The sequence below is a fragment of the Mauremys mutica genome, chromosome 8 (assembly GCF_020497125.1).
Source record: "Mauremys mutica isolate MM-2020 ecotype Southern chromosome 8, ASM2049712v1, whole genome shotgun sequence".
NCBI classification, from domain to species: Eukaryota; Metazoa; Chordata; order Testudines; family Geoemydidae; genus Mauremys; species Mauremys mutica.
Window position 1 is genome coordinate 29,644,552 of NC_059079.1, and position 26,059 is coordinate 29,670,610.

The following is a 26,059-nucleotide window of genomic DNA, read 5'->3' on the forward strand; positions in this document are numbered from 1 at the left end:
CCCAGACACCTAATCACTGTCATTGCCCTGCGACTTCCTGTCCAGCTTGGATGCAAACAAGCACAAGCGTGTATGTCTACAAATAGATATAGCTAGATAGCGCAGCATATCCGAAATGGCCATTCTTTCAGCCTTTCATTTGAACACGCTGTGCTTTCCTAACCTTGGTGGGTATTTGCCTTTTCAGGGGAAGGACCTGTTTCCCTGATGGAGCCCTTGGGGAGCCCTCCCTTTAGTCCTCTAGTTTAGCTCCCCTGCCTACTACCATTTGGGGCATTTCAACCACACTGTTCGTTTCCAGCCCACGAAGCAAGAGAATTGGCGCAGCACTTAGGCGACATGGCCAGCTCAAACTCAGCCAGAGTTTTATCCTCCCGTTTTACCACTTTCTTTTTTCCTTTTTGCAGCTGTGTGGAGTTGATTGTCATAGAGCAGATGAATAAATACAGGGCTCGTCTCAAGGACATCAACAGCCTGGAGTTTGCTGAGAACAAAGCAAAAAGCAGGCCGTCTTTGATCCGCAGATCAATGGTAAGATTCGGGTGGAGGGTGGGAGGGGGTTGAGCTGGTAGTATGTTCTGTTCCTGTGTCCGGAAAAAATGGAGCAGACCTTTCCTTTGTTTTAGGAGGACAAGTTTCTCCAGCCATGTCATTGATCGTAACTTCCTTTTATACATAAAATTCAAAGGAGAACCTCGTGTCCATGCAGCTATTGCGTATTTGCATAGTTTATTCAGTGTGTCTGTTGTAACTGAGAAGAATGTGCATGGTACTAAATTGAAAATCAGAGAATAATTTGGTACTGATAAGCCAGCCCATCCTTTCCTCTCCTTTTCACTCAGACTAATCTCCCCTAATCTTCTCCTGCCTATTACAGTCTCCCTAGCCTCTTACACCTCCCAAAGCATCATATCCAGGGCCAACAGAGAGACTGAACCTCAGCCCTGCACTTGGCTCCTTGCGTTTCCTGAGCCACACATTTATACCAAAAAAAAGCCCAAAGGAGATGGGAATGGTGCCTGTCAAGAGTTCTAAAGGAAAGTGCCACAGAAACGTGGTCTCTGGATTTCACAGGCTCATTTGTACATTTTGGGGATATATTTCGCAAATTTGGACTAAATTATCCTGTGTTAATCAACTCTTTGCTGGCTCTGTTTATGACCTCCTCACTCCTGCACTCAAGTCCCCTAATCCCACAGTGGCCTGCTGTCTGGTACTGCCCACTGTGTTAAAACCCTTCACTTGTTTTCCTCCTACATAACTTCAGGGGGAATCTGGGGTGAATCTGCCCTTAACCAAGCCCTTGCTTTGACTCTCTGTGTGCAAGTCACTTCATTAGTACTGCCTTCAGCAGCGAGGACTAAACTGAGCTGCCTATAAAGGGTCACTTTCTTTTCCTCCACTGCCTTTCTGGGAGTTTGGAATACCAGCTCATTTAGCTTTCACACACCCAACTGGGTAGATGAATGAGAGGCAGATGGGGACAGGTGGTGATGCTTTATCTTCAGAATTAAGGTGATATGATGCCCCGATGGTAGTTGAGCCTCTCCTGGAGGCTAACCTTGGAACAGCATTGGCCCCAACCATAGAGCAGGATGCTCTGCTGCTAGAGAATATCATAGAATCATGGAAATGTAGGGCTGGACGGACCTTCAAGAAGTCATCTCCCCACGCTGAGGCAGGACCAAGTAAACCTAAACCATCCCTGACCAATGTTTGTCCAAACTGGTTCTTAAGAACCCCCAATTTCAGGGATTCCACAACCTCCCTAGCTAACCTGTGCCAGTGCTTAACTATCCTTAAAGTTGGAAAGTTTTTCTAATATCTTACCTCAATCTCCCTTGCTGCTGAATAAGGCCTGGGCTACACTAGTGGAGGGGGGTGGGGGTTTGAACTAAGATACACAACTGCAGCTAAGCTATTCGCGTAGCTGAAGTCGAAGTATCTTAGTTCGACTTATCTGGCCATCCTCACGGCGGCAAGTCGACTGGTACGGCTCCCCTGTCGGCACCGCTTACTCCTCCTGCCGAGGTGGAGTATGGGTGTCGATTAGCAGATCGATTTATCGCATCCAGACGAGACGCGATAAATCAATGCGCTATACATCGAACACTACCCGCCGATGTGGTGGGTAGTATAGACATACCCTAAGCCAATAACTTCTTGTCCAAGCCCCAGTTGACATGGAGAACAGTTGATCACCATCTCATTATAACAACCAAGACTGTTATCTTCCCTCTCAGCCTTCTCTTCTGAAGACTAAACATGTCCAACCTTTCGTCACAGGTCATGTTTTCTAAACCTCTTACCATTTTTCTAGCTCCCTGGAATCTCTCCAATTTGTCCCTATGTTTCCTAAAGTGTGGTCCCCAGAACTGGACACAATACTTCAGATGAGGCCTCACCAGTGATGAGTAGATTGGAGTAGTCACTTCCCATGTCTTAGAAATGACAAACACAACAAAATGCCCCAATCTGACATCCAGCTCAAAAGAGAAGGGGGGAATAAAAAAGAGTCTGCAAAATCCCATCTGGGTCTGCTCACTCTATCCCCAAAATACATGATGAGCAGCAGAAAGTGCAGTGTGTAGGGAAAGGTGCTGGGATTGTGATTGGGGCACCAGATTCTGTAGATTCAGGAATCATTAAGTGGGACAAAGCAGTATCTGAAGTTCTAGCAGTACAATTTGTATTGACATGAATGAGATTTGGACAGCTCAAAGCCTGTGCAGCTAGGGCCAGCTCTAGCTTTTTTGCTGCCCCAAGCACAAAAAAAAAAGGGTGGCTGGACTGCCGAAGCAAAAACAAAAAAAACCCCAAAAAACCAGCAGCCGCAGGGAGCGTGTGGAGGGTGGTCAAGGCAGCTCGCAGGGGGGTGAATGGTGGCGCCCACCCCCTGTAGGCAGCCAGGCGCTGCAGCCCGCTCGCAGCCGGGCGAGACGGGCTCCCTCCTCCGGCCTTGGGGTGCCTCTCCTGGGGGCTGCAGGAGGTGCTGGCTCAGCCACTCCTTTAAAGGCGGCTCAGCGGGGCCGGGCTCAGAGCGGCATGGAAGGCAGAGGCCGGTGCAGGCAGCGGGGAGTGGCATGTCCCGGGGAGCCCGGCAGCACGGTGAGCAGCGGGGATCGCTAGTTCCTGCCCCCCATCCCCACCCCCGGGCCGGGGTCCGTGCCCCGGCTGGGCTGGGACTGGCGGAGCGTGGGGAGCCAGCCGGGGGCTCCAGAGCTGCAGACCGGGCTGCCAAAACAAAAAAAAAAACCACGGCAAGGTGGCCGGAATGCCCCGCCCCAAGATTAGCCAGAATACTTCCCCTTACAATGTGCCGCCCCAGGCATGTGCTTTCTTGTCTGGTGCCTGGAGCCGGCCCTGTTACTGCCTTATTATCGATCCGCTTCCTAATGGTTCCTAACATGTTGTTAGTGTTTTTGACGGCATGTGGAGCAGATGCTTTCAGAGAACTGTACACAATGACTCTGAGGTCTCTTCTTTGAGTGATAACAGCTCATTTAGACCCCATCCGTTTGTATGTACAATTGGGATTATATTTTCCAATGTGCGTTACCCAGTTCAGTACAGGAATCAGAGGCACAATGTTACCAGACGTGCCCGTTACTTTGGGGAGGCTCATTAATTAGGGTTACTCTTCTGTGGGGGAAGGGAGGGGTGGGGCGGTTCTGTAATTTTATTAATGTGCTGCTTATGTCACTTGTGTGTTCTACTCCTTCCTTCTACAAGTCCCCTCCCAATGGAGCTCTCCTGCAGGACCTAGGTTCCCCAGGGCTAATAACTAGAACTAGACGAACATGCGCACACAGTAGCAGAGCAAGTCAATCAGCACTCCCCAGCTGATCCCCCTCATATGTCCCTGTGTTCAGTGGGCTGGGTTAAGCAGCACTTTCAAGCTGGTACCCTCATGCGCCCCTGGTCTCAACAGGCTGGGTTCAGCAGCACTTTCCACTGCTCCCCGCACCCACTTATGTGCCCCAAGTTTAACACATTCCTATCACACTTTCACATTACAATTGTACTGGTAGTAACCCATTTGATGAGCAAACCCCACAGTATTTTGGGGCACTACAGGGATCTTTAGCTTAGGTACAAGAAGTGTTGCTGCAGAGTAAATGGGGGAAACTAAAAACACAAAAATCTCAAATTGATAGAGAGAGAGAGAAGCAACCAGCTGACCCATAACAGTTATTGATTGAATCATAGTGATAACCACACCAGGAGGGCTAAACAAACATAGCAGCTACATTTTAAAGGTTAATACCTGAGGTAGGAAAGAAAACAGAGAGAGAGAGAGATGGATCTCACCCACTCCATGAGGCTTGAACTGGTCGGGGTTCCCAGGTGATGGTGGTAGCTCAAGGTCCTGAGTGCTGGAGACAGGCAGAGCCCCCAGCACGATCAGTCAGGAGGTGGAATCCCAGTGGAACTGATGCAGAGTTTGGGTCTATACATCAGAACCCTTTCTTGGGCATAGGTAGGGGAGTTTGTAGAGAAAATACAGTGGTTGAAGCGAGAACACTAGATTTGTTTATGGGTAAACTGATGGCTCAAGGGTTTTCTTTAGGCTAGACAATAGGAGCTGATCATTCTTGGCTATGGGTGTTGTTTTCTTCCGGGGAGCTCACAAGGCAACTAGGCTGCTTCAGTATTTTGGGATATGAGTCAAAGATTTATTACTAGAATTGGTCTGATAATTGCTGAGCTGAGTGTGTGCAGGCGTAGGTTCATTAGCATCTGGAGCAGGGATTCCCATGATTCAACGCGTCCCTGCTTTCTGGTCCCAGAGTTCAGTGCGGTTCTCTGTTCTTCATTCTTTATGCTAATCCCTATTCCATCTTTCATGCAGTTGAGGCATGCGGAGTTGTCTCTGTTTTTCATTCTGTATGCAAATGGAGATGTCTTAATCTTGTCACCCTTGTCAGGAGGCGTCTAGGTATGTCTCCCCAAACCCTTCATTGTTCTCTGCAAGCCTTTTCTCTGATCGGTTTTGGTTCAAACAGAGATGGGAATTGGGGGTGTCCTTCATGAGTCACACAAGCTAGATACTGTGCCCTGGTTCCCCAAAAACACAGAGCTGACTGGTATCAACAATAAAGATGGCAAGTGAAGTCTAGTACAGCTGGAGAATGTTCATTCTTCATTCTTTTTTAATTAGACTCAGGAAACTTTTCATCAGTTTGGATCTCTGATTGGAGCAATAGCACCATACAGCTGTGATTCACTGGCCACGTCTCGTCAGTGGGTGTTTGACTGTATCAGCTGCCTTCTCTGTATACAAGGTGAGGAGACCATTAGCAGGTATAAGTAATTCTTCACCTTCTTTCACTGTTGTAATGTCCATTTTTTTGCCTCTCTAGTTCTTTCTGTCCTGTCTGTTGGCACTTAGATAACAGAGTGGTGGGCATCTTGTAAATAGCTCATTAGAAGAGACGATTATGATGTGTAACGAGTGTGGCACACTTCTGGGAACTGTACAAATAATAAATGGTCTGCACCAGGTAGATAACTGCTCAGTTCCTTAAAGCTTCTCTACACAGGGACACTAAGGAGAGTTAATCCAAATGAACTAAAGGTGTAAATTTTAAAGTGTCATTAAACACGTGTGGATGCTTTGATTCTGAATGAAAATGGCCCTTCTTAATTTTAGTGAATTACATGAATTAAACTAACCTGAAAAAGGCCCCTTTAATTCTAAATAAGTGTGTCCCCAGAGGTGTTTAATGAAGTTTAACTAATGCAGTTTGAAAATGAATTTGGATTAGCTTTCTTGACTATCTCCATGTAGACAAGCCCTTGGTACTAAACATTTTCATTCTCTTTACCCTGCCACTGGCTGTATTGGAGGGGTTTCCTGGACTAATTCTTTAAACAAAAAGTTCTTGCAGCAGCCCTCTGTCATGAGCATTCAAAGCTATTGGAGTAAGTGTAGGCCATTTTCCCATTTGTGAAAGAGTGGGACAGGGGTAGGCAATCTATGGCACGGGTACCGAAGGCGGCACGTGAGCTGATTTTCAGTGGAACTCACACTGCCCAGGTTCTGGCCACCAATCCGGGGGGCTCTGCATTTTAATTTAATTTTAAATGAAGCTTCTGAAACATTTTAAAAGCCTTATTTACTTTACATATAACAATAGTTTCGTTATATATTATAGACTTATAGAAAGAGACCTTCTCAAAACATTAAATTGTCTTACTGGCACGCGAAACCTTAAATTCGAGTGAATAAATGAAGACTCGGCACAGCACTTCTGAAAGGTTGCCGACCCCTGGAGTAGGATATTCTTTTCACCTAATGGTTAGATGTAAAGGGATAAAGCTTGGTTATCATTTAAGGCCATTTCCAATTAGGGCGACCAGAGAGCAAATGTGAAACATCGGGACGGGGTGGAGGGTAATATGAGTCTATATAAGAAAAAAGACCCCAAAATCGGGACTGACCCTATAAAATCGGGACATCTGGTCACCCTATTTCTAATTATTATTAATCAGTCCTAAAAACCAGTGTTGGTGATTCAGAAACAGAATAAGGGACTCCAGTCTTTGAGTGTACAACATAGAAATCCCAGCATTGTTTAGAAGTGACGGATGAGCCTGGGTTTTCTGCCGAAGGTTTTGTCCAGCCCCATCTCGTTTACAACGAGAGTTTGGTGGAGGGATTCACTTCTACATTGGAACCCCTCACATCTACCTCCATGAGTTGTACTTGAATGTGAGATTAGATGTAAATAGTGAGAGCAGAGAGGCTACTGAAACCAGACACCCCCAGAAAGCTGCTCCAAGCTGAATACGGTGCTTGTTCAATCCTGTATCAGTCACAATAACATACCACTACTGTTAACTTTCAGACATTTAGGGTGTAATCCCGACTCCATTATAGTCAACAGGAGTTTTGCCGTTGACTTTGATGGGGCCAAGATTTTACACTATGCTGATAACAGCCTAGCACATGGATCCTCCTGTATAAATATCCATGCAGTAGAGGTTCAGTTTCATTAGTCGTTACAGTACTTTTTTTCCTTTTCTCCACTCCAGGCCAGCCCATGAACCTGGGGTCAGCGGAAGAGGAGCTGAGATGTCTCCATGAAGAACTAACAGCAGCTCCGGACCCCGAGGCTCTGTTTCAGGCATCTTCCAAAATGGCCAGGGTAACTGACTCAAAAAACTTGTGCGGATGTTCTAGTGACCAGGCACCCTTCATTTTACATTTACGCTTTCATGATGCCTTTCCGTACTTGGAGCGAGCTGTGGGCGAGGGGCATTCGTTGCTAATAACCAGCAAGATGCTTTTCATAGATGAGTGCTATGAATGCCATGTAAAATCCAGATTCCACAGAATGTTGCACGCCCATGAAAATGCACACGCAGATGCGCACACATGTACCTATCCAGCTATCCATGAGAAAAAACTGTATTAGTGGAACATCAAGCTGAGAACCCATCCAGTCTTCATTCTGTCACCTTGTGGGTTTGCCTTAGCCTATATTTGTGTGCATGCCTCTCTTGACTTCATTGTATATATTGTAAAAAGATGCAGTGTATCTAAGAGAATACAAACTGGAAACTTACCTCCTGCATATCCAGTACAATGTTGTGCTAACTGTGCAACAGAAGCTTTGCCTCGAACCTGATCTCATTAGTGTAGAATACAAAAATGTAGTATATAGACTATGGAGAGAATTTTAATCCCAAATGGCTAGCTGGACATGAGGCTAATTAACAAATTGTTAATTAATCAGAAGGGTAGCCATGTTAGTCTGGATCTGTAAAAGCAGCAAAGAGTCCTGTGGCACCTTATAGACTAACAGACGTATTGGAGCATGAGCTTTCGTGGGTGAATACCCACTTCGTCGGATGCAATTTGCTGACGCATAGATATTTTTCCATAGCGATATTAGGCCTCCATTTTTACAAGTGCTGGAGCCAAACATCATTGCAGTCTCTCCTGTTTTTGATTTGTTCCCAGGTTGTTAGTGAGTACTTTCCCCCAGAACAGGCCACAGCCTTTATTGAGGCCACAGTGGAAAGTATGCTGTCTGCCAGCCCCACCTGTGCCACAGCAGCTGGACTGTGGATGAAGGTTATACTGAAGGAGTGTGGAGATGCCATGCTTGATAAGGTAAAACGGGAAACTGGAGAGGTTTTCTGCCTAAACTCGAGGCTTTTAGATCTTTGCCCTCATGTGTAATGAACAAAAATCTTGCTGTTTCTCCCCCTCGGACATAGAGTCGATTCCATCTCTGTTCCCACCCTAAACTAGGCAATGGCAGAATCAATAGCAATAGACAGAGAGAATCCAAGGGAAAAGGAAGATGGTTGGTTATTTATTTGTCTGGCTTGTTGCCACAGTATTCAGCCAAGAAAGGCTTGAAAAAACACTCTGGGGAAAAGACAAGAAGACAGAATGACCGGCACTTGGAGGCATCCAGTTCTTAGGAGGCCTATGGCTAAGGGCTACCTGGATAAAAATAGCCCTGTAGTCATTCCCAGGGAGTCTGGAGCCTGGGCTCTGAGACCCACCCTCTTGCCAGGTTTCAGAGCCTGGGCTGCAGCCCGAGCAGGAACAGCTACACTTTTAGCCACATAGTGCAAGCCCCTCAGGCCCAGGTTGACCTGAGCTCTGAAACTCACTGCTGTGGGATTTTTTTGGTGTGTAGACGTACCCTTTAAGAATAGAAGGAGGGAGGGAGAAAACTATAGTGTCTTTGGGATCCACCATTTATATGCCTTATTCTGGAGCCCAGTGTGTTAGGGCTAGATGAAAGGAGCACTCCACAAATCTTCTATCAAGGCTGGTGAAAGGCCTCAGGACAGGGAACCCTCGCAGCAGAACTGCCACGTTTGCACAGTATTTGGAAGATGTGAAGGGCTAGGAATGAATGAGAGGTCGTCACCTGTTCATAGTCCCAGGCATTTGCACACTGTGTTTAAAGCACTTGCATATTTTGTGGTTGTTTATGAGCTGTCCATCCTTCGAGGCAAATGGTTGCATTTGGCTGCTTAAATCACACCTGCAAAATCTGGGCAAGCAAAGCCTTCTTTTGTGCATGCCAGCTGGTTTATTTAATGCATAGCTGGGCACCACCACATTAAATTACCTGGTATGTACAGGGAAACCCCGCTCAGGGGCGGCTCCAGGCCCCAGCACGCAAAGCGCGTGCTTGGGGCGGCACGCCGCGGGGGGTGCTCTGCCGGTCGCCTGCGGGAGGTCCACCGGAGCCACGGGTGCCACCGTGCTTGGGGTGGCGAAATGGCTAGAGCCGCCCCTGACCCTGCTATAATGCGCCCCGTAATAATGCGAATTCGGCTATAACACGATTGTAAGGTGGCTCCGGCCGCCCCAGGCCAAAAAAAAAAAAGCAGCTGGAGCGCTGCGGAAGCGCAAAAGAGAGAGAGAAAAAAGAGAGAGAGAGAGAGAGGCTTTGTGAAGGGAGAGGGGCTGGAGTGCCCCCAAAGGGGAAAAAAAAAAGCAAAAAATGGAATGTGCCTTCCCCACTGCCTCTTCCCACCTGCCCCCGCTTACCCTTTTGGTGAGAAGAGCCACTCTCTCCCCAGCTGCTCCTCGCTCTTCCTCTGCCCGTTGCACGTCTCCCCTGCTCTCCCCAAGTGTTTCCCTCTCTCCATCCATGGCTGAGAGCCCCCGCTGCTGGAGCTCCACCCTTTCAGTTACTGCGGTGGGCAGTTCGCAAATGAAAGTAGTTTTCTGCCCAAGAGAAATCGACCGGCTTGAAACTGACCAGCTTGAAATGGTAAACCCTGCTATACCGCGACCCCACATTTAGCGCGATCCAATTTTTTGGACCCTGATCATCGTGTTATAGCGGGGTTTCGCTGTATGTGTGTGTGTCAGTGTTAATTTTTACAGCCAAGTGTGGGCAATTGTTGTGGGTTAAAGTTACACAGACATATTTGAACGTTTGTTTCTTGAGGAATTTCTAAAAAAGCAGCAAATGTCTAAATAAAGGTTTTGATTCTGTAGAATGAATGGAGAGAAAGAAAAAGGGACATTTCTTTCTGGTTTTGTTCCTTCCAGGTGCCAGCTATTGTGGATATAATATATAGCCACATGGCTACTATCCAGGAGGGCAGCTTGAGGCAATTCCTGCTGGAGGCAGTGTCTATTTTAGCTCACCATCACCTAGAGGCAGTGATCTCCAGTCTACTCAGCAACCATCTGCCAATGGACAGGTATATACCGCTACCTATTGCATTCATCTTGGTAAAACATGGATCCCACAGCTTTGCTGGGAGATGTAGGGCTTTATTTAAGCAGCAGACATTTTGGGATAATTCCTGATGGTTAATAGCCTGGGTCTTTCTCCAGGAAGGTCCAAGAGCATGGTAAGGTGGGGTGTGGAGAGAAATTAAGTGTCATTCTGTTTCCATTAATTCATAACTGCTTTGACATCCTAAAGACCTAACTTTACTGGTATAACTGGAGTGTATTGTTGGAAACATCTACTTCTCTAGCAGGGCTGGCTCCAGGGCTTTTGCTACCCCAAGCAGCAAAAAAAGGGCGGGGAATAAAAAAACCCTGCGATCGCGATGTGCAGCTCTACTCCTTCGCTCCGAGAAGGAGTGAGGGACCAGCCGCCGAATTGCCACCGAAGACCCAGATGTGCTGCCCCTCACCATTGCCTGCCCCAAGCAGCTGCTTGCTGGGCTGGTGCCTGGAACCGGCCTGGCTCTCTAGACACCTGAATTGACCTCACTTTGGAAATTAGCAATTGCTGTTGATTTCCTGGGAGCATGACAGCTTCAAGTCCAATCCCTGGCTGATGACAAAGAATAGGGCCAATATTGTCATCAGACCGCCGTTTGGTATCGGTCAGGGTGTGGCTGCTAGAATAGAGTTGCTGTCCTTGGGATTTAAAACTGGACTGGAAGCAGATCCATCATTTCATTTAAAGGTCCCCAACTGGGTTATCAGTTATCAGTGCTGGAATCTAAGACCATAAGAACGGCCATACTGGGTCAGACCAAAGGTCCATCTAGCCCAGTGTCCTGTCTTCCGACAGTGGCCAGTGCCACATGTCCTAGAGGGAATGAACAGAACAGGTAACTGTCAAATGATCCATCCCCTGTTGCCCAGTCCCAGCTTCTGGCAAACAGAGGGTAGGGACACCCTTTGTGAAGGGGAACTAGGATGGCCATGAATATTCGTTCTCATAATTGTATGTCCAGTTAGTAGAAATGTGGCTTTTCTTTCATCCACTTGCCTTCCAAACCCTGGATCTTTGGGAGCCACATGCTCAGGATTCCATATTTACTGGGAAGTGGGAAAACAGGAACTGAGGTTGGCGCTCTGTGTCCTGTCCTTCGGAAGTCTAGTATTAATGGTTAGGCTGCAGTAAGACTAGGTCACTTAACCTAGTTCTGTAACTGGAAACTCAATATTTAAACAGGAGGAGCGTTAAAGGAGGACAGTGCTCCTAACTTTCTCCTCATAGGCAAGGAGAAAAGTTGGTCTTTACTTAAATAGGACGCATTCAGTCTGAGCCACAAAAGTGTCCAGGGGTCACATGTAACTTCTGTTAAATTGCAGTGACACCAGTGAGCTGTGGAGATCTCTAGGGGGAGACCCCTTGCTTGCCACTCAGGTCCTACAGGTCCTAATAGAAAAAATAAAGACGTCAACAAGCCAAGAAGAAAGCATCACCTCAGAGACTGAAACTGACAGGCATTTGGCAGCTGCTGAACCTCTCTCAGTAAGTTAGATGACAGACACGCCTTTCAGGCTTTCCTCTGCCCTGTGACAATCCTGCTGATGGAAAGCTAGAAGTGTGGTAGAATATTGCTGTGTGGGCACTTCTCCTCTGATGTACTGTTTCCCTGAGTCCAGCTCTGCTGTCTGTGGAACAAATACGCAGTTTTAGAGTACGTGGCTGATTTACTTAATAACATCTGGCAATTAGAAAGTCTTTGAACCAGGTTTCTCACAGTGCTTTGCAAATATTCCTTAGGACTCACAACATGCCTTGGTAGGTCATACACATTTTTACAGATGTGGGAAACTGAGCCATGAGTTAAGGGAGTTGCTTGCAGTCATTCAAGTTACCGGCAGAAGTGAAAATTCAGTACAGCTGATATCAGAAGGGGAGAAGAGGGTGTGATGGTGTTGGGAGGAGATCTCATTTTTTACCATGCTCTCCTTTCAGGCAACATGTGCCATCTTTGAGGTGGTGTCAGCACAGCAGTCGAGCAAAGCTGTGCAGGAGCTGCTCCCAGAGTTGTTTCCTGTTCTCCTGCAGCAGGTCAGCCGAACCTCAGGACAAAAGATGCCTTTGCCAAGGATAAGAAGCCGGAGCCTATCCCAAAAAGACCAACAACATACTGAGGGCAACCCTTGCCGGTAATTAGAAGGAAGGGAGAGAAACAAAGAATTCCAATAGAGTTGTGTGACACTCCCCAGGAATTTCCAGGGTTATGAGGCACCTTACCATTGCCTGCCCTTAGAGTGAGGAAGTCTTGTCTGTGTCTGCTGTGGGTCAGTTCCCTAAAATGACCAGGATCTGGCAAAACAAGCACTGCCATCCAGGCCTCCTCAGACCCCAGTCTCTTTGTACAGGTTAGTGATAGGCACACACCAACCCCCGAGTCTTCTGACCGTTCCGTATAGTGTCCAGACCTTTATCCACTGAACACCCACAGAATTACCGGGCATGCTGTTCCCTATGGAACAGTACACACCAGTTTACTTCTTATACTTTAGACTCTGTACTTTATACTTTATTACTTATACTCTATAGTGCAAAACACACAGCACTTAGATATATTTATAGTGCAAACAAGAGCAGAGATGATCAAAGAACAGAGATTCCAGTGACAGTGAGTAAGAATGCAAACAAAAAATGGTTACATGTCAAATGAAATCATAACATGGTCCTAGAGACTAAACTTAACCAACAGGTTAACGTCCTGTCTAAAGATGTTTCTCACCCAATGTTCTCAACCAAGCGTGATAGCGACCCCGCTGTCCGTCTCGCTGTCCATCTACTTCCTAAGTGAAAGATGCCAGAGTGTCTTCTTTGTCCCCCAAATATACTAGAGCAAACCTTTGAGGTGTACCCCAAAATTGGGTCCCCACCCCCTGTCTCCTTCCTGTTACTTTTCTTTCTTTGAAGTTCTCACAGTCCTGAACTGAATGTGAACCCTACATGCTTAATTTACATGTAAACAAACAGATGGAGAAACATTTCTTGCTTTAAAGAGAACCATTTTTTCACCTTTCCTGGTGACTAGTCCCTAGACACAGATCATAAGAATGTAATTTTCAATGCATATATATGGCTCTTTACACAGCATCTGTAGATGTGTTTCACAATGATATTGGTGACATGAGCTTTTATTTGAGACTCATATGGCAATCTTTGAGTGATCTTTTAGCCCCTTAAATCACTGACTCACTGTGGGAATGTCCGCCTCTGCAAATTCCTCTGTAACTTTAACTGCGGGGTCCAGATTAACTGGCTGGTGCCACGTAACCCATACTCGGGTATTGTCAGGGAAACTCTGAAGAAACTTCCAGAATCATGCAGTCCATGATCTCCCCCACAGTTTGAGTATGTGGCCTTACCAGTGAGTGGCCCAATCTTTCAATTTCTATGCAAATGCATAGAGGCCTAATCCCTCAATCCATCTTTCAACTCTCCATTTCTGGCAGTACTTTTCTGTGGACAGGCCCCACCTCGTCCAGCATGGCTGCCTTGATCATGTCCTAATCTCTTGCCCGCTAATCACTAAGAGCTATATATGTGCTTCCCCGGTTAAATGGGGTGTCAGTCGAAAGGCCCACATTGTTCTGTCCTTGTGAGGTCTCACCGCTGCTCCTTTAAGAGTAACCAAAAGCAGATCAGGGTTGTTCGCAGGTCCCATTTTACAGAGTCTGGTCTCCTGTGCCTAGTTTCCATTTCCTGTCACAGGACTCGCCAGACTTTGGAGGAGTTGTTGCCAGACCCGGGCTTGCTTCCGTATAAATTCCTGAAGGCTCTTTTGCTGTTAAACCTACCAGGCAAGCAAAGGCTGTTTTTCTGCCTGGTGGGATTGTTGGAAGGTCTGTGGGGTCTTCTACACCAGCAGTTCTCAACAGGGCCGGTTTTAGGGGTTCCGCCAAGCAGGGCTGGCAGTAGACTAGTTGGGCTTAGGGCAGAAAGCTGAATCTCTGAGCCCAGCCAGGCAGGAGCCCTGAGGCCCGGCACTAAAGCCCCAAGCCCCTGCATCCTGTGGAGTTAAAATCTAGAGCCAGGAGCCCCAAACTCTGATGCCTGGCAGGGCAGAGGCCTGGGACTGGGCCATGGAGTATTTATAGCTTGTTGAGGTGAGAGGAGGCTCAGAAACGGAAAGGTTGAGAACCCCTGTTCTATACTTCTCCTTGCTGCTTCATCACCCATTTCAGTGTGTTCCCTCCATCACCCACACTGCCAAACCTCTACCCTGGCTTCTCCAGCAGGTTCTCCATTTGCATAGATAACAGGGAAATCCCTGATGAGCCCCCAGCTGTGACAGAGAGGGGTGTTGCACTGAATTAGTAAGGAACTGAAATTAGTACTAATAGTGACCAGAGTGCTGACTCAAGTGCAAACCCTCAGCACTCTGTCACATCATATCTGGAGATAGGACCCCAAAATATCCACTAGTGATCACCACATTCTATGCCCCCCAGTTTTTGGGTCCTGATCATGTATCTTTTTTATATCCTTGTACTCTGCTAGTACCCATACTCCTTGCAGAAAGTGAAAGACTGCAAAATTTTGTCCCTAGCAAAACTAGTTATGAGATGTATGAGACAGAAACTTACCTCCTGGCATCAAGTCCTTCCAGGGACACTGGTGTCCAGGATATTGCCAATGGATGAACTGTCGATGAACAGCAGACCTGATAAGTAACCTGGGCTTCCTGACTCTGTTCAGGCTGCACCTTCCTACTGATTGCTGCAGTTCTGTGCCTCTCTTTCCCCAGGTTTTCTGTCCAAGCATTAGAATCTGTGCTTTCTAAAGCTGGGAATGAGAGACTGGTGAGAGTGCTCAGGACGCAGAAAACATGGATTCTGCTTGAAAACCCCCAGACTCACCATGAGGGAGTGTGTCTGCTGGTGAGGTAAGAGATCTAAGAGGCATGATTTTATCCTTGGGAATCAGTAGCAAATAGAGTGGCTGAGAGGGAACCTCCAGTTTATAGCTTTGTTGGGGGTGCCCTGGGTGGAAACACACAGCTCTCACCCATAGATATCAGAGCTGTCTGCTCAGAGCAGCTGAGTTTTTGAAGTGTGCAATCGACCCCATAAGCGGTATTTTGCCTTCCAGTGTTCTGCTAAGATTTGGACTAATAACGCTTGAGATCATCCAGAGCCTCCTCCCCTGGGTGAATTCCCCAATGGAAAACTTCCGAGTCACCGGCACAGCTTTCCTTGCTCAGGTAAGACACAGGGCTCCGAAGAGCAGTTTCACCATTAGACCACTGTCTGTTTGCCTTTCTTTTAAGGAGTTGTACAGTTCAGTTCATAGGAGTAATTGTCATTTTAGATAGTAGACTGGGTCCCCCTTTATATGGAAACCTGACAAGGAACTTCATTCTACCTTTCGGAGTCATTCTCTCGCTGATATTTGTATTGCTGTCATTGCCTATACTAGCTACACAACCACAGGCGCTGGCTGAGAGAGATACAGACAGAGTTTTAAGTACTGGACCTCTTCTGCCAAGTCCCAGTGCTGATACTAACCAACAGCTCCTGGTTTTGGTTTCACTCAGCAGATCTTCGGAATGAACCTAGTGTCCTAATACTATAAAACAAGCAACATACAAATACATTCACATCTGTCTTAGGTTCTCATGACTATTGTATCTGAGTACCTCAAAACTCATTTATGTATGTATGTAATCCCCACAACACTCCTGGGAGGTAGGGAAGCACTATTATTCCTATTTTACAGGCAGGGAGCTGAAGCACAGAAGGGCTAAGTGATTTGCCCAAGGTCACCCAGAAAGTCTTTGAGGGAACAGGACTTTGAACCTGGGTCTCCTAAGTCCTAGGCAAGTGTGTTAACTGCTGGACCATCCTCCCTTTCTACAGCCCTCCTCTAACATCTGCATCATATTTCCACTTACGCTAAGTAACTATCTTAGGGGCTCATCTGGTTCTAAGGAAAACAATCGATCTGTGCCTGGGATGGGCTGTTCTTGGGCTTTGAGGCTCCTTACAAGAGGCCCCATGGTCCTACTGCACCCTGCCCCAGGAAAAGAGCCACAAATCTGGGTCTGTCTAGAGAGGCCTCATGAGAGCAGCCAATCAGAGCCCATCAAGCTCAGCTAAAAGGAGCTGCAGGGCCTTAGCAGGTCAGTTCCTGCCAGGAACTGGAGGGGCAAGAAAGGGTGCTGCTCTCTGGCTGCAGAAATTCTGGGGATTGCCAGAGTTTGATTCTGGCAGCATTTGCTTAAGTTGGGTTTGCAGGAAGAGAATCCTTAAGAACTTGAACCTTGAGGTGAGGGTGAAGCTAAAAGTGGCCAGTAGGAAAAAGCAAAAATGAACTGAAATCAAGCGGTGCCTAGCTACTGTTTACTGGGTCCATGGTTTGGAACTCAGAGTTATGGGCAGGCCCTGGATCCCCTACCACTTACAGTGGCATAAGCCCCAGGAAGGGGACAATGCCTACGGAGAGCTTGAACAAAGAGCAGAATTTCAAGGACCCAGAGTTGGGGCTGGAGACCCTAGTGAGGGCAATGGGACTGTTCTTGACTAGCCCAGAAGGGGTTCATTTGGACTTTGGGACTTAGCCAGAGGCCTGAGCCACAGAAGACTCACTGAGGTCAGCTGGCAGGGTGCACCGGGGGTGAGAAAAGGACTGTGGTACCAGACCCAGCCACTAAGAGGCTCTCAAGAGGTGAGTGGATCCCTATTATAGTGCCCAAAAGGAAAGCTCCATGTTCTTAAGACATTTCTCATTTGTGTGGAATGATAAAGTTAGTGTGTTATGTGCCACGTATCAGAGGGGTAGCCATATTAGTCTGTATCCACAAGACTGTGGCTATAGGAGGACTCGTTGTTTTTAGTGTATTCTATGCCGGCTCAAATTCTATTCCCAATCTTAAGGATCATATTGGTGCTAATGGACATGTTGATTTTATTTCAGCTAATGACTGATCCCATGCTCAGGGAGAAGAAGTTGCTTAAGAGTGTCTTGCGCATCTTGGAAGAAAGGTCACAGGATAGGAACAGCATTGTCCGTCAGATGGCTGTAAGAGGCCTGGGAAATATAGTCGATGGGGCGCCTGTGAAGGTATGAGAGAATACTGAATAGGATGCAACATAAGTAGAGAATCCAAGGGAAATAATTGCTCAGAGTTTACAGAGGCTGCACACAATGCACTAGGCCAAATTCTGCTCTCTCCCATACCCTAGTAACCTTTTTGCAGTCAATACAGAGCAAGCTGGATCCTTTGATAAACTGGGCATAAGCAAACAATGTGCACTTTAATGTAACCATATGTAAATGTATACATCTAGGAACAAAAAATGCAGGCCATACTTACAGGACGGGAGACTCTATCCCAGGAAACAGTGATGCTGAGAAAAAACTTGAGCCATGGCAGATAATCAGTTGAACATAAGCTCCCAATGCGAAGTTGTGGCCAAAAGGACTGAAATGATCCTTGGAGGCATAAATAGAGGAATCTTGAAGAAGAGTAAAGAAGTTATTTTCCCTCTGAATATGGCACTCATGTGAGCGCTGCTGGAATGCTGTGTCCAGATCAGGTGTCCACAATTCAAGAAGGATGCTGATAAATTAGAGAGGATTCAGAGAAGAGTCACAAGAACTATCAAAGGATTGGAAAATATACCTTTAGTGATAGACTCAAGGAGCTCAATCTATTTAGCTTTACGAAGAGAAGGTTAAGGAGTGACTTGAGGACAGTCTATAACTACTCACATGGGGAACAAATTTTGATAATGGGTTCTTCACATTAGCAAACAATGGTATAACAAGATTCAATGGAGAAAAAGGAAGCTAGATTAATTCAGACTGGTAATAAGGCGTACATTTTTAATAGTAATTTTAATTAATCATTGGAACAATTTACCAAAAGTTGTGGTGGATTTTCGGTCACTAGCAATTTTAAAATCAAGATTGGATGTTTTTCTAGAAGATGTACTCTAGTTCGGAGACTATTTCGGAGAAATTCTATGTTATGCAGGAGGTCGGACCGGATAATCACAATGATCCCTTTTGGCCTTGGAATCTAAGTAACTAGAAATCTAATAATAGGATTATGCACGTGTATTATGGCACTGAGTTTGGCTCATTGTAGCTAGCACCTGGTCTGAAATATAGCTATAGATCTCAGGAGGGAGAGAGAGTTGATGAAATTCCCACAGCTTCATAACTGCTAAAGAAAAGTTCTTAGAAGTGTGATCAGTGATAAGTGTTCTTTAATGTCGTATGTTTGTACAGGTGAAAAAATACAAGAAGTTTCTTCTGGACATACTGATCGGGGCCTTACATGATATTTTCAGTTCTGAAGTGATTGGTGAGAGCATGAAAGCACTGGCCAAAGTCCTGAAGGAGCTGAAAGAGAAGGACATTGGTTCTTCCTTCAAAGACCTCACACAACAGATCCGGACCTACTTTGACGATGTATGTGAACAGAACACTCCAACCCCAGTTCAACCGATCTTGATTAGACTCGATTTATGATGTGTGATGTGGACTCCCTGGGCATTGCTCATGTCAGAGTGCAGAGATTTTAGGCCCCAGGGAAGGGACGTATTTTACGGAGGAGGAGAACATTAGGAGGATGGGGATGACATCCCTGCTCCCACAGTCTCACCCTTCTGTTCTTCTTGATTGCCACTGAGAACCTCAAAGAAAGTCTGAATACTAGATTAGGTAGCTAGATAACCATGAAAAGGGGGTTACAGAGTGCAATAGAGAGTGTTGGGCCTGCTCTGTACTGTTTTTATGTGAGAGGGTTGGAATGATCATTCTGTTTTGCAGAGAATTTTTGAGATTTCAAATTTTGGTTTTGTTCCTATTTGTGGGAACCCCTCCCCCAAACTTCAGAACTCCTTGTGAAACAAAATTACTATTCTCAACCTAGCTCTGTTGGAAGCCTTGGCCTGGGGCAGTCTGCTCTCAGACTATCCTGGTGCTGGGAACCCAGGAAACTCTGGGAGCTAGAGGTGCCAGGGAGTTGCAAATTTGAGAGCTAGGACTCCCAGGGTCATAGAATTGGAAGGGACCTCAGGAGGTCATCTAGTCCAACCCTCTGCTCAAAGCAGGACCAATCCACAGCTTTTTATCCCAGTTCCCAAAATGGCCCCCCAGGGACTGAACTCACAACCCTGGGTTTAGCAGGCCAATGCTCAAACCACTGAGCTATCCTTCCCCCCAAAGCTGGGAGCCTGGAAGCCTATGATCCCAGTCAGCCTGCTAGATTGGCTGCCAAGGAGCTGGATGGGTGTACTGGCAAGACACCAGGCAGGTTTCTAAGGACTCTGCCTGGCTTCTGGAGGAATTTCATCAAAATTGAACTGTCTCTAAAATATTGTCAGGAATCAGAAAATTCAAACAAAAAATTGGTTAATTAAAGTTTTATCTGACTAGCTGTAGTTGCAATCACTCTACTTTAGCGTAGAAGAGACGTCTGTGTGAGGTGCGTGATGGGATTGTCCCTTACTTACCAAGTTGTGGGGCTTTCTTGGCTGTAGGAGGACGATGCTCTTCGCTCAGTGGCCTTTGTCCTATTTGGCATCCTGGCTCGGTTGACAAAGAAAAAACGGAAGGCCTATTTCGCTGAGCAGGTTCGAAAGAGCTGGGTCACACTTCTGCTGCACCTGCAAGACCCAAGCCCCGAGGTTTCAATGGTAAGACCAACAGTGACTTATTTCCTAAGCCAAAGGAATCTTCCTCCCAATGCCAGGGGAGCACTGCTATTCCTGCTTGTTGTGAAGGCCCAAATTCTCCCCTCAGTTCATTGCTCTCCTGCTGAGTCAGTTCCAGCCAGGTTGGTCCATGGCTGCCTCACCAGAATCCAGGATAGGTCATGGGTCTGACCCCTACAGGTCTCTGTTCCTGTCTGACTCTTCACCCCAGGCCCCTGCCTCCCCAGAACAGAGGAGAGACCACAGCTGTGCCTGGTGAAGCAGCTTTCATCGGTATATCTGTTCCCAAAAGACAGTGATGCTACCTCCAGGTTTCAGTGGAAGCTCTCCCCTCTATTAGTCATTCCTGCATGTTTCTGCCAGTTGCATCCAGATGAATCCCTTTTTGTCCTGGAATAGATGAGCAGTCATGCAGATGAGTTCCCTTTGATTGAACACAGCACTCGGTAGGGAACAATTCAGTGGTGTGACACTCTTTTTCAGGAATGCAGAGCTACGTTTCACCTCTGTTTCCCGTTTTTGGGACTGAAGAGACTCCAACATGCGATCAATAGGCACCTTGGTGGCAGAGCCAAGCTGAAGCCTGAAGAGCTCCAGGTGGACATTTGCAGACACCTTGTGAGTGAGCTGTTGAATTGTATGAGATTATTGACTGGAGGGTGATGGGAAATGTAAATCTGCCCCAGATTCCCATTTTTCCCACTTCTACCCAGCCACCTGTTCTTTCTCTTATTTACCTGTGGTTCATAAAAGCATGTGCTAGCAGTCAAAGGGCACTTCTAGCCAGAGAGAGCTCATGTGTCCCTGATTTCCTCTAGGCCAAAGAAAATGCAGAACTGCTGGAGAACTTGTACAGCACCACCATCGCTTACTTCAGTAGCAGCTGGGAAGGGATCCGGGCAGTTGCCGCCAATTTAGCTGGTGAGAGATGATACCCAGTGTCCCTTTTGATATTCCCATTGAGGGAGACAGAAAAAATCCCACTGTGCAGCACTGAGCTGCCCTTAATCTCTCTGTGCCTCAGCTTTCCAGCCATAGATGGAGATGTTAATGTCCCTACCTCTCTAGGATGGTGGTCGGAGGAATTCATTAGTTGCTATAAAGTGCTTCAGGATTGTTGCAGGGGAAGCACGGTGCAGTCATTTTGCAGTAGCGGCTGGGACACCGTCACATAGGGCATGGTTACACTTTGAGCTGGGGGTATAATTCCCAGCTTAATGAGACACACCCACAGTAGCCCTGTGTGCTAAAAATAGAGAGTAGCTGCGATGGCAGGAGCAGTAGGAGGTTTAACCACCCCAAGTATGATCCCATCCAAACCCCAAAGTCTGTTCTCACAGTGGCTGCTCCTCCCACGGCTTGTTAACATGCTAGCACTGTCAGAGCTAGTGTGGGCCCATCCCATTGAACTGGGAGTGATACCCCTAGCTCAAAGTGCAGACCCTACCCAGTGCTGTTCAGTGCTCCTCACTGCGACTTCATCACTGGGAGGCATGCAGCCCACCTCCCCACAGCGCCTGCTGTTTCACCTTCCTGGCCACAGCACCTTGTCAAGGAAGCATTAGGTTCCTCCTCTTTGACCCAGTGCCCTCTTCTCCCTAGCACACCCATGTGAGACAGGCAGGCATTGGGGCTCACCTATCAGTCACCTTGTGAGATCCCTGCTTAGAACTCGCTTATTCCTGGCCCCAGTCCTTTGCTCAGACCACTAGACCAAGACACTATCTTAGTATGTCTCCAATAACTGACAGCATTGGCAAGAGGAGCACAGACTGTTTCAAGCAAATGGGTTTTATGTAAACATTCTTTTTAAAAAATGTCTCTCTCGTTCTCTTCAGTGTGGACTCTAAACTGCTCTAGCATCCTCTTGCCCACAGCTCACCCTTAGGCCCACAGTAGGAGACCCCAAAGACCTGTCTAAGGGCTGCTAATATCACTTTGCACTCAACAAGGGAAGATTTTATTATTGTTGTTATTTATTTGACATTTTGTATTTAGGCATCATCCTGGAACACACAGACACTCAGCGTATGAAATGGCTGGACCTGGAACATCTGCTGATGTGTAAGTGATAAATACAGCTGAAGTCCTGCTCATTAGTGAGTTATAAAGGAATTTAGCTCACAAGCAGCAGTAACCGATACCACTGGTGCAAAGTGCATCAGCCACACATCGAAGGACAAATTCACTCTTGCCCAGTAGAAAGTCAGCCTTAATTTCCCCTAAAGGAGGAAGCTGCAGAAGGTGTGATATGAGTCAGTGCATCTCCTGGTTGTCCTGGCAATGCCCCCTCCCCAGCCAGTGCTCTCCACACTTTGGGCTTTATTGGCTCTCTGTGGACTCCCCAAGTGAGAAGTAGCCACTTTCTGCTACCCCAAATTTCCCACCAGCAATTTTGCTTCCAGTAGGTGCCCTGTATCATGCGCAAACCAGCTTGGACCTGGCCTGTGTTAAATTCCAGGTTTAGTTGAGCTCAGGCAGTGGCTCCTGAATAGAGCTGGAAAATAACTGAAAAGTGGAAGCTATTGAAACAATGGACCTTCTTCCATTTGCAGCAGAGTGGATGACTTTCTGGTAGAGTCAGGGTCTCCCCACAGTTAGGAGCGTGGAAGGGACCCAATGGGGGACCCTAAAGCTTTGTTTGTATTGGAGAGCTGCTGTTGTGTGGTATTCAGAAGTAATAAGTCTCCAGCTATTTCAGGCACAGGTGACTATATGAAAAGTGAGGCCTATTCATCTCTCATGTATTTTCCACCCCCAATAAAAGGACTGAGCCCAGTTTCACATTTTTCCATGTGATCATTCTGCTCAGGTACTTCAAGGTTCTGTGATCACGCTTAGCTGTCTGTTCACTAACGTTATGTCCTCCTGTAATTTCAGCTCTCCAGGTCCTAGAGAAAGACCCAAGTCCCACTGTCCAGCTGGTGGCAACTGAGCTCATAAGTGACATCTGTCCTGGCCGAGCGCTTGGCGAATGAAGCAGAACGGAGACCAACAGAACAAGGCGCTCCAGTGGTATAAGGGCCCTACCATCAATCAAATGTTAACCTCACCCCTTGACCCCGGCAGCAAGATGTGTCATTTGACCCCTCTAAGAACTCCTCCCACTTTCCTCTACCAATCAGGATGGGTTTCACCCCAATAGGAATGCCCCGAGAGAAGACTTGACCAATCAGGGGGAGTTCCAGGGCAGGTGACGTGTCCTTTGTGTGACCCCTCTAAGAACTCCTCCCATTGCCATCTACCGATCAGGATGGGTTTCAGCCACTGGGGATCACTCCAAGAGGAGATTTGACCAACTGGGGGGAATTCTGGGGTGGGGTGACCCATCCGGAAGTGCTTCATGTGACCCCTCTAGGAACTCCTCTCACCACCCTTTACCAGTTGCGATGGGTTTCAGCTGCAGAGGACTGCCCCAAGAGGAGAGTTGACCAAAACAAGGTAGGTTCTCGGAAGGGGTGAACCCCCCAGAAGAGGATCGTGTGACCCTTCTAAGAACTCTTTCCAATGCCCTCTGCCAATCAGAGTGCAGCACATCACTTCATAAGTCCCAGCGCTGGGCAGAGGAGGCCATCTCTTACCAAGAAGACGTGTTTTATGAATTGTGGAAAGGCTGAGAGGAGACATGGACTCCTTTACCACTCCCCTGAGAACTTCAGACTTTGTTTTAGCCCTGAGGACCTTTGGGCTTGTATGGATAAAGCGCTATAGCAGTTACAGTTCCGAGGAGGGCCCTTTGACTCGACCATTGATAGATACCTCGGGACCCGACCCCGAACCCTCATGAAGAACCCCCCCCCCCCCCCAAAGTTGGAAGATGATCATGGCTTGGGGGAGTCACTGGTGGACAAGGTGAACGGGAAAGACGTTGCTCAGGTAAATGAATGATTAAGAAGCGATGGTCGATCATGGGGGTATAATGGGATTAGAAATCGACTTGGCATTGCATAAATCTAAGAACAAGCAGGGGATTGCTTACACTCTTTTGTCTGAAAATCTCTCAACAGGTCGATGATGCCTTTCAAGAGGCCTTTAAGAACTTACACATCGGTAGCCCTGTCGTGCATCAGCTGTTTTTGCTCCTGTCTGAGATGCAGATCTCAAGAGGAAAATCTGGAAAAGGACAAAATAGAAGAATGAACCAGCTCAGAGTCCTTCGTTGTAGGGGTCATGGCATCCATTTTTACAGGTGGCTGTCAAAGGTTGTGTTAAACCAGGCAATTAATTAAACTTATTTAAATGTGTCCCTGTGACTGTATCCCCCTCCATACTTGCGTTAGTAAAAGACGGTACCAGGAACAGTCCTGTCTCCACAGACAGCTCTGTTAATGAAAATATATTACATCCCCAGGGAAGCTGGGAGCTTTGGTGGGGGAATCCTCTTTCTCGAGTGGCCAAAAAGCACAGTAAAACTTTAAATAGAAGACAGGTAACAGCTTAGCTTTCAGATCAGATTTTTTCACTTTACACAAACTGGCTCAAATACATTTTAAAAGAAACAAGACCATTGTTTCAGATGTGGACGTGCAATGGCAGGCAGATTTGGTAGATGTGCACCGGTTCTCCAAACACAACAGAGGCTTTAAGTACATCTTAACGGTGATAGACATTCTATCCAAATATGCTTGGGCCTTAGGCCTAAAAGACCAGATGAATGGTGAGGTATCCAAGGCCTTTAAAGCTAGTTTTAGCGAAGGCCGGATGCCTCAAAAATTACAAACTGATCGGTGGAAAGAATTTTTAAACAAACCTTTTAGCGGATTGTTAAAATGGCACGGCATTCACCATTTTGTTACTAATAATGAAGTCAAAGTAGGGGTAGTGGAGCAATTTAACAGAACTTTAAAAAGATGTGGAGGAGGTGGAGATATTTTACAGCCCATAACACTTTTTGCTACATTGACGTGTTATCTGACTTTATAAAGAATGACAACCGGACCTTTCACAGAACTATACGTACCAGACCTGCTGATGTTAATCCTTCACATTCTCTGAAGATATGGAAAACAGTTTATAGAGATGGTTTTAAAATAAAATCGGTTGTTGCCCCTTTTAGAAAAGGCGACCACGTGAGACTATCTAAAGTCAAAGGAGCCTTTGAAAAAGGTTATGAACAGACGTTTACTGATGACCTATTTATAGTGGATGAAGCCTTAACCAGGAACCAGAGCCCTGTATACTGATTAAAAGATTACAAGGGTGAGACAGTTACTGGATCTTTTTACCCTGAAGAATTACAAAAAGTAAACCCCAAACAAGACAGGATTTACAGGATTGAAAAAGTTCTAGCGGATAAAGGAAAAGGGAGAAAAAAGCAGCTACTGGTGAAGTGGTTGAGGGAGGCGATAAGTTTAACAGCTTGGTGGAAGCTTCTCAACTCGTGACATTTAGAGACGGATAAAACAAACAAACAAAGATTCCTCCTGCAAAGACAGAGAGAGAGAAAAATGAGCGACAGCGGGTTCTACATTACGTTGCCCAGCAATGCCAGCTCTGCAGTTTTTCCTCAGAACACCAGCTTGAACTTTACAATACGGCTAATTAAGCCCTAGGATCTCCGGAGAGCCTGGGAGGTGGGTTAGTGGAAATACAATACCCACATAGCCGGAACACTGTCAACACTGGGGGGGAGGGATAGCTCAGTGTTTTGAGCATTGGCCTGCTAAACCCAGGGTTGTGAGTTCAGTCCTTGAGGAGGTCACTTAGGGATCTGGGGCAAAAATTGGTCCTGCTAGTGAAGGCAGGGGGCTGGACTTGATGACCTTTCAAGGTCCCTTCCAGTTCTAGGAGATTGGTATATCTCCAATTATTACCTTACCTAACAAAGACACCCCTTTTGAAATCACCTTTGTAGGTGTGGCATGGAGTTTATCCTACTACAAGGTTATTACTCATCCATACCCGAATTATTGGAGCATATGAACAGTACTGTGGCTCGTCATCCCACACCACCTGAGGTGGTCATGAACTACGACCCTGGGGGTAGAAAAGTTAGTCTTAAATCCGCCGATTTTACTTGTATGTTTTCTATCAGTGGGGAGCTAGCTAACGTTCTAGGTTTGGGCCCCAAGCACAGAGTCCAAAAATTCCCCTTCTCAGCAGACATCACAGGGCTTTTAATTTCTTGCGTCTGTTCACAGATATTGTAGAACATGAGTTTGTGGGGGAATTTTCTGTTCC

General features: G+C 46.7%; 1 protein-coding gene across 3 annotated transcripts in view; it reads left to right on the top strand.

Annotated features, from left to right (window-relative positions):
* The window catches only part of LOC123375366 (maestro heat-like repeat-containing protein family member 2B), a 57,773-nt gene extending 32,264 nt beyond the window's left edge, over positions 1-25,509 (top strand). Inside the window, exons 29-45 of one of the 3 annotated variants that reach the window (XM_045026159.1) lie at positions 408-531; positions 5,162-5,285; positions 7,039-7,151; positions 7,970-8,122; positions 10,037-10,191; positions 11,549-11,711; positions 12,162-12,355; positions 14,962-15,099; positions 15,306-15,417; positions 17,130-17,276; positions 18,450-18,632; positions 19,706-19,861; positions 20,363-20,497; positions 20,698-20,800; positions 21,878-21,943; positions 22,760-23,755; positions 23,887-25,509. In XM_045026159.1, the coding sequence (XP_044882094.1) occupies positions 408-531; positions 5,162-5,285; positions 7,039-7,151; positions 7,970-8,122; positions 10,037-10,191; positions 11,549-11,711; positions 12,162-12,355; positions 14,962-15,099; positions 15,306-15,417; positions 17,130-17,276; positions 18,450-18,632; positions 19,706-19,861; positions 20,363-20,497; positions 20,698-20,800; positions 21,878-21,943; positions 22,760-22,857 (2,164 nt within the window). In that variant the 3' untranslated portion in view covers positions 22,858-23,755; positions 23,887-25,509. The remainder of the gene's footprint in view (positions 1-407; positions 532-5,161; positions 5,286-7,038; positions 7,152-7,969; positions 8,123-10,036; positions 10,192-11,548; positions 11,712-12,161; positions 12,356-14,961; positions 15,100-15,305; positions 15,418-17,129; positions 17,277-18,449; positions 18,633-19,705; positions 19,862-20,362; positions 20,498-20,697; positions 20,801-21,877; positions 21,944-22,759; positions 23,756-23,886) is intronic. The other 2 variants (XM_045026160.1, XM_045026161.1) reach the window with 2 other exon arrangements.
* The last annotated feature ends 550 nt before the right edge of the window (positions 25,510-26,059 follow it).